Here is a 9,074-nt window from a genome sequence, read left to right on the forward strand (position 1 = left end):
GGTCACAAACAAAATAATATGATAAAATAATAAAATAAAATAACTGTGGTCCCCCATTACAAAGAAGAAAATCTGAAGAAAAAACTTTTACTTACAAAGTGTAAAGACACGAGTCAAATAAAAATGTGTTAAAGCAGTGAATCTTAAACACTAATTGATAAAAGAAATAAATACTGCATAGTATTAAATAAATAATCAAGGCTTGATTTTCTGGTTAATAATAGTATTGGAGTAATGAAGCAGTAATCAAAATAATCTAAGCAGAACTTTGCACACTGATTGTTCATTTACAGCATATCCACTCAAACACACACACACACACAAATACACACAGTGAAACTGACTCTTGCACTCAGAGTGAATGGTTATTATCTCAAGACAGGAACAGTACTTCAATGAAAACATATCTCACACACCTGATAAGGTAAACAGTGCATGCAAAGATAGTGCTCTTTTGAAAATAACATACATTTAATAAATTTACTGTAGGCTATCATCCAACCGGAGGAAATGGAGATGGAGTGTCTCAAGCATTGGATGAGGGACTGGAAATATCCAACTTGTCTGTTATGCATCTATGGGTTCTTCAGCACAGTAAGGCCTTTAGAACCATTTCTCATCCCGTTCCTAACTGGACCAGACAAGAACCTAACCACTGAGCAGGTATAGTAACCTTTAACACGCTAACATCTACTATATATATATATATATATATATATATATATATATATATATATATATATATATATATATATATATATATATATATATATATATATATATATATATATATATATATATTTTAGGTTTTTTTGCCTATACATTTTTTCTATATATTGTGAGTTAGATTTTTGCTAAAAAATATTATACTGTTATAAAATATACAGAGGATAGATACTATTTCAACATTTATATTTGGCAAGTCGACAAGGCACTTTAAATAGCAACATCAATGTGGCATACTACAATAAATAAATGAATTTGAATGTATATATTATTAGTTATTTTATAATATTATTTACATGTTATTGTTTATACAATATGCATATATATATTTTCTCATTCTTTAGTAAATTAGAACTAATATATTAAAAGTTACAGCAGTGTGACATGCTATATTTAATCTAAAAATAATATAATTTTGTTATTTATAATATTTTATTATTCAGATGTTAATTTTTTTTTTTTTTAGTAAATATGGTAAGAAATTGTCTATATGCAGTTTTAGCATTAATCAGTTGTTGTGATATAGTTACTGATCAGAGCTAGTTAGTAACTGATTACGTGTAATCTGATTCCAAAAATCAAGTACAGTTCAACAACTTTATTGTCCTTTATTGTCCTAAGATTATAGTGCAACTCCATTTAGTGCACTTAAAACACACACACACACACATTAAAAACACAATAGGACATGACATAAGTTACAGAAAGAAAAAAAAAAGGTTTAAAAATATCAAAAAGTAGCATCATAGCCATAAATAATAAATTGTTGGATTATTTAGTGTTTTATGGCTCATGGAAAGAAACTGTCCCTGACAGAGGTTTCGAGTTTTAATCGATCTGAAGAGCCTACCTAAGGGCAACAGATCAAATACTGTAGGTGGTGGGCTGGGTGGGAGGAGTCTGACATAATGGACCTAACCCTCTTTAGGCACTGGGAGCTGTAGATCTCCTCTAGGGAGGGCAGAGGACAACTGATTATATTTTGTGGAGAGTTATCTGCAAACTTCATCATTTTATTTTTGTGATGGGTTTAGAAGACACATTCATAAGTATAGAGAGCATACAGGAGCGGACTCAGCACAGAGCCTTGGGGTGATCCTGTGCTGAGTGTAAGAGAGGAGGATACATGAGAACCAAATTTCATAGTTTGTAGTCTATTGATTAAGAAGTCCTTTATCCAAGCACAAGTAGAAGGAGGGAGCTGCAGGTTCAGTAATTTATTTATCAGGATATCAGGAATGATAGAGTTAAAGGCTGAGCTATAATCTATGAAAAGCAGCCTTACATAATTTCCTGCATGCTCTAGATGATTAAGTGCATTGTGGAGGGCGATGACAATGGCACCCTCAGTGGTTTGCTCTGTAGACAAACTGATAGGATCAAATGATGGAGGAAATTACCCTCAATCCTTTGTTTGTATGACTTAATTGCAGCTTTAATGCCCCTCTTCAAATTTGCTTGGGCCATGCAATACTGTACTCTATCCCCAGCTCTATATGCAATGTTACGGTCATGTATGAGAGTTCAGAATTCTCTCGTCATCCATGGTTTTTGGTTTGGGAACATCTGAAGATGTTTTTTAACAGTGACGTTCTCAGTACAATATGAGATGTATCCCAGAACAGCATGTGTATATTCTCCCAGGTCTTGATTTTCAAAAACACTCCACTCTCTCTGTCCAAGTGCTGATCAGTCTTCTGATGGGCTTTGTTTGTCTTCCACGAGGGGTGTACACTGGCATGGTGCAGTGACAGATGGTCTAACTGACCTACATGTGGTTGTGGCAATGCCCTCTATGCTTGCTTAATATTGCAATATACATGATCTAATAGGCTATGCTCTTCTCTCTGATGGCACGCTTCACATGTGAAATTTGGAAGAACAGTCTTTAGGCATGCCTGGTTAAATTCACCAGCTATTATGTGCACCCCATCAGGATGAGCCTGTTGCTGTATGCTTAAGTACTCGTAATATTACTTGAGTATATTAAATCATATAATGTTCATAATCAGATTACAATTACTTTTTTTAAGAGTTACATGATTATTACATATTATTCACACAATGGCAGTAAATCACGCATTATTTAGCAATTCTCCCTAATTCTTTTTTTTTTCTCTATTTTCCTTTCTAAAAATCCTACTGTGTGTCATACCATTTGGATTTGAGTATATTCACAATATATAATGGCCATATTAAAATTATTCCTAGCCATGCTTTTGAATTTGGGGGAGACAGCACCTCTCAAATTAGACCATGTATGAAACAAAGGGATTGTCAGCCATTTTTTATGATTTAGTTAATTATTAGCTTTCTATCAACTCAAAAACCTACTGCAGTTCTTTCATTAAGCATAGTTTGGGAAACCCTAATGCATCTTATAACGTTGATTTAAAAACTTTAATATATTTTCTTTCTCTTTGCTTTTTATATAAATATGGTGTTAAATGGTATGTAAAAAAAAAAATCTATAAAAAGTAATCTAAAAAGTAGTCAGAATACATTGTTATTAACAGTTTTCATCAGGGGCATCATGATTTGTTTAGGGGGCATGTGCACAAATGCAAAACACCTTTATAAATGGTTTGATCTATTATTTGTGATGGGCAAAGTAGACTAATACTGTAATCTATTAACTACACATAAAATTATTTTTTTTACTTAAGTCCCAGATATGGGTGTCATGCCATAAAATATATCACTTTGAATGGCCATGACACCTCTGGTTTTCATAATCTAATTTATATTTAGTCATGAACATCAATTTGTAAGTAATCTACCCAGCTCTGTTACTAATATTGATCTGTGCAATAAATCTCTGTTTTTTTTTTTTTACCAAAGGTAACCAATCAGATATTCCCGGTGTGGACGTACTCGTACCTGGCAGTGCTGGTTCCCGTCTTCCTTTTAACAGAGTGGCTACGTTACAAACCTGTGGTGGTCTTCCAGTGTTTAGTCCTGTTCTCCACCATGGCGATGTTGCTGTGGTGTAATGGTGTACCAGAGATGCAGGCCATACAGTTCACGAGCGGATTGGTGACGTCGTGCGACGTTGCTTACTTCACGTACCTCTACAGTGTGGTGGAGTTGAAGCACTACCTGAAAGCCACCTCATTCTGCCGGACGGCCCAGCTGCTGGGCAACACTGCTGGTTCAGTGTTGGGCCAGATCCTAGTCTCTTTTGAACTGATGTCCTATAACTACATTCTAGTGTTTACACTGGTTCTCACTGCCATTGCACTGATCACCTCCATTCTTCTCCCAATGCCCAAGACAAGTATGTTCTTCCACCAAAGGAGGAGTGGTAGTGGAGAGACTGATGGTGAAGGGGATGCGGGGACAGAGGAGGAACTTCAGAATGATGGCCAAAAAGATGGCATAGAGTTGAATGGATCCAAACAACTGCAGCCAATACCGGAAGGTTCTGGTAATTGTGGTAAAAAAAGTGCAAAAAATTCCAGGTCAGGTAGGACTAATGAGTTAAACCTATCATATTAGTAAAATCACATGGTTAAATAATAAGTGCTGCAGTAATGAGTCCTAACCCAACTAAAATAAGTGCTATTTGCACTTCTGTCTCCATCGTCCCAAAGTATGTTTTTTTTTTTTTTTTTTTTTTTTTACTTTTTGGTTAAATGTCTGAAATAAGGTCTCTGATTAAGATATTTTGCCCTACTTGTGATTTTTTTTAAAGCATTTATGCCATGAAAAAGTGGTTGCTAATAAGCAGCTAAATTAGGTTGTCAGTGGATAAAAAGATACAAGGAAAATTCCTTCTCAGTATTCTGCTTTTACAGTCTAAGAACTTAAAGGTTTACTCCACCCTAAAATTAAAATTTTATCATTAATCACTTACCTCCATGTTGTACCAAATCCATAAAAGCTTAATTTGTCTTCAGAACACAATTGAAGGTATTTTGAATGAAAACCGGGAGGTTTGTGACTGTATCACAGACTGCAAAGTAAAATACACTGCCAAGGTCCAGAAAAGTATGAGAAGTATCTTCAGAAAACTCCTTCGGCTACCAGTGGTTCAACCGTAACGTTAAGAAGCAGTGATGAAGAAAAGTATAAAAAGCATCGTCAGAATCGTACAGTTGAACCACTAGATGGGCTATTCTGACCATGCTTTTTATACTTTTCTGGACCTTGACAAAAAGTGGATCAATAACTAAAATGTGCATTTTCTTCCATGTTTAAAGTCGCAATGAAATGGAAGTACGGTAAGCTGATTCCTAGAAAATCTAAATGGGGTGCAATTCTGTTGTCCACATGATATCCCAGGTGGCTGTGGTGATGTTCTGCTCCGATTGTGGTGGGACTTCCTGCAGTGTTTCTCCTCAAATAAACTGCTTGTCTGGTCAGCGTGGTGGGCGCTAGCTACCGGTGGCTACTACCAGATAATAAACTACGTCCAGCTGCTGTGGGAGTACGTGGAGCCGTCTAGTAACTTCACGGTCTACAATGGAGGAGTGGAGGCCCTCTCAAACCTGTTAGGTGAGTAGACAGGACACTTATTTACTATGAACTCAGTTAAATCTAGAAATTATGCCCAATATAGATCTTAGTCAGTGTAGAACCATATTTTATTTTAGACAGTAATGAAAACAAGGCTTTGAGGGATAGAAGTGCAGTGTGTTAAATAGATTGCACTTATGTTTTAACAGACTGTTCAGCTTAAAGTTTCTAGAAAATAAAAAGATTTCAGTAGACAAAAACTGCATCAATCAGTTTTGAAAATTGTGTGTTGTGAAAAGAATGTGATCTAGGACATTAATACAGTGCGTACCACTGTAAAGAGTAATTAAGTCTATGTATCACAGCCTTGTTTTCTTTCTTTGTTAAATGAGTGAGTGAGTGAATGAGTGAGTGAAGTGACATTCAGCCAAGTATGGTGACCCATACTCAGAATTTGTGCTCTGCATTTAACCCATCCGAAATGCGCACACACAGAGCAGTGAACACACACACACACACACACACACTGTGAGCACAAACCCGGAGCAGTGGGCAGCCATTTATGCTGCGGCGCCCGGGGAGCAGTTGGGGGTTCGATGCCTTGCTCAAGGGCACCTAAGTCATGGTATTGAAGGTGGAGAGAGAGCTGTTCATGCACTCCCCCCACCCACAATTCCGTCCGGCCAGAGACTAGAACTCACAACCCTTCGATTGGGAGTCCAACCCTCTAACCATTAGGCCACGACTTCCCCTTTAAATGGCGTCTAACCTAACTTTAAGATCCATCTTGGCATCCGAAATCAACACAACTATACAGAATGTGAAAAACAGTAGGCCAAAAGAGCAGGCCTAGGATGTCTGAATACACAGTAGGTGAAAAGTACCCACATTTGTGCATTTAATGGACATTTTACTATCCCATGAGGCCATGGGAGAGGATTTGTGATTGGCAGTAAAGAGACACACTGAAGGTCACATGACCATATCAACATGGCAGATGTAGTACTTTCAAATTTCATTCACACTACACTGAAAAGAACTTCCAAGATTTACTTGTTAAGTAGATTTTACTGTTCTAATATCAATTACAACTTATTATCAAGTAAAATCTAGCATACTTACTACTGAACTTAACACTCACAAATAAATTAAATGTAATACCACTCCAGTTAAGTAAATATGACTAAATTGAAACTACAGGGCTTTAGAGTGTATTTGAATGTTTCTCACTGGACATGACTGCACCACAGGTGCCGCGGCGGCGTATGGCATCAGTTTTTCATCTGTTGACTGGTCTCGCTGGGGTGAGGTGGCTCTGGGCACGCTCTCGGCGCTGGAAGGTGGCGCACTCTTCGCAATGGTCTTCAGCGCCAACATCTGGGTCTGCTACTGTGGCTACATCATCTTTAAGAGCCTCTACATGTTGCTCATCACCATCGCCATGCAAGTCCTGTTCAAAATACGTGACTTCTTTTAAACTCCTGCTCAGATTATATTTATTAGAAATCAAGTTAGATGTTATCATCTAACAGACAGACTTTTTGCTGAATATAACCTATCCCTGCTTCAAATTAATTGCATAATTACATGATAAACATTCATGAAAGTGTACATTACCTTATCTGACCCCTTGCTGGTTTCATCTTAATTGGTGGTAAAGATTTTGGACCTGTAATGCTAAGTCCAAATTCCGAGACCTGTTGTTTTAAGTTGCGTCAATGCAAAGCATGGCGAAGTTTATAAAGAGTAGATGCTATAAATAAATGTGCACATTGCATAGGTTAAGAAAAATATTTTTGCTTGAAATAGCTTAAAATAAAATAGCATTGACCGAAATCAAATTATTTCATCTAGCTGCAAAGGCAACATTTTTTCTTTTAAAACTAAAATATATATACCAAATCTATACAGTATGTATATTAATTCCTACTAATATATATATATTCCGATTCTTTGTCAGGAATCATTTTCCAGGACATTTTTAATTTAATTATGGTGGCCATAAAAGACAAGTATCATGCCCTAAAGTTATTAATTCCCTCTCTTCAGATATCTTTAAAAGAGATACAGTTTGGCCATGACTTAAATATAAAATCAGCTCTTTGATATTAGCTCTTAATTATACATTAACCAATTTTAGTGCCACAGCAAAAAAGAACTTAGTTTTTGTAAATTTACATTTAACAGACACAGTTATCCAAAGCGACTTAGTAATGATAATATTAAAGAAAACAATATTTTAAAACATTAGCATGTATCCTCCAAATATTTTTGATTGACTGAATCAATTCTGTTCATATTTTTTACAAGCAAATGGGACGATTGTTATTAATATAAATATATATATATATTATTTTTTTTTTTCTTACTTTAAGCAAGAGACAAGATAGAATAAAAATATTAGTACATGAACTAGATTTATTTGCTCTATTACAGGCCAAACTTGCCTTTATCTGTAGCCGTTTGAAATAAGCGCCAAACAAAGATCTTAGATGAGCATTTTTTGATTAAATAAACTAGATTAAATCATTTCAAAACTAAAACATATTGGTCTGTCTTCAGCTTTGTGAAATTATACTACATAAAACATCCGCACAAAACAAAAACAGCAGATAAGCTGAATGTAAATGCAAGTTCACTCTCTGACAGCAGGTGGCACTTCTGGAAACAAAACAGCGCTGCACTTATTGTAAACACTACTTTAATCAGTGTTTCCAGACTTGGTGATTTAAAAATAGAATAAAAATTGTAATAGTGTCTTTTATATTATCTATGATACTAAAATTTTCTTACTTTTCAAGACATTCCCAGGCCTGGAAATTACAATTAAATCAATTTCCTAATATATAAACATTTTCATTAACTGCATTACTCAACACAGGGTCCCCAGACCTAATGAATTTCCATGATTTTTCCAGTTGATCATCCTTCCAGATTAAGGGGCTTAAATATTCATTTAAAGAGATTTGCACAAAACAACTTTAGCCATTGGCATCTTTTAGAATGGAGCACAACTAGAAAAATATATTATAGATCATTTTATTAATTACAATAACTTTTCCAGGCATGGAAATCACAATTTCCTGACATTTAATAAAGCAGCAGAAAGAAAAATACATCTGCGTTAATATCATCTCTCCAATGAGTGAATGAATGCACGAGTACATCTATGCCCTTGTTTCACAGGTTCCAGATAGCAGCTGGGTTGAACATGGAGCGCTACGCCCTTGTGTTCGGAGCCAACACCTTCTGTGCGCTGCTCCTCCAGACAATCATCACCTCAGTGGTGGTGGATAGCAGTGGGCTTGGGCTGGATATTGTCACACAGGTGAGGTTACCTGACATCTTCCATATAGGTCAAAATTATCTTCTACAGTAATCACCAGCACGACACACATGCTAAATTTGTATTGGATCCAGAACATGTATTTAGACTGTTTTTGTTACTTGTCTTCCAGTTTATCGTCTACGGAGCATATTTTTCTATTATTGCACTCATTTTCTTCTTGAGGGGTTTGTATACCACTATGTGCCGAAAACCTGAGACTGAAACGCCGTGAGAAAATCCAGAAGAAGCTTTTAAGGCAGAAGATGATGCACAAATCATCACTGGAACAAAGTTTTGAACACAAGGAACAGGAATTTTAAGCCATCACATTTGATTTACATAAAATTCATTGTTTTTATATATATATATATATATATATATATACAGTATTGTTCAAAATAATAGCAGTACAATGTGACTAACCAGAATAATCAAGGTTTTTAGTATATTTTTTATTGCTACGTGGCAAACAAGTTACCAGTAGGTTCAGTAGATTGTCAGAAAACAAACAAGACCCAACATTCATGATATGCACGCTCTTAAGGCTGTGCAATTGGGCAAT

General features: G+C 35.7%; 1 protein-coding gene across 2 annotated transcripts; it reads left to right on the forward strand.

The window, feature by feature from the left end:
- Positions 1-151: 151 nt before the first annotated feature.
- LOC113058628 (thiamine transporter 2-like) lies at positions 152-8,696 on the forward strand. 2 transcript variants are annotated; one of them, XM_026226680.1, is made up of 5 exons: positions 152-424; positions 490-663; positions 3,568-4,153; positions 5,011-5,223; positions 6,435-8,696. In XM_026226680.1, exons 1-5 carry the CDS (start codon positions 362-364, stop codon positions 6,659-6,661), a joined length of 1,263 nt encoding a protein of 420 aa, XP_026082465.1. In that variant the 5' UTR covers positions 152-361; the 3' UTR covers positions 6,662-8,696. The 2 variants fall into 2 exon arrangements, with proteins under 2 accessions (XP_026082465.1, XP_026082464.1); XM_026226679.1 differs by having other exon boundaries at positions 154-424; positions 3,568-4,192.
- The last annotated feature ends 378 nt before the right edge of the window (positions 8,697-9,074 follow it).

This window comes from Carassius auratus, chromosome 40, assembly GCF_003368295.1.
Source record: "Carassius auratus strain Wakin chromosome 40, ASM336829v1, whole genome shotgun sequence".
Classification (NCBI taxonomy): domain Eukaryota; kingdom Metazoa; phylum Chordata; class Actinopteri; order Cypriniformes; family Cyprinidae; genus Carassius; species Carassius auratus.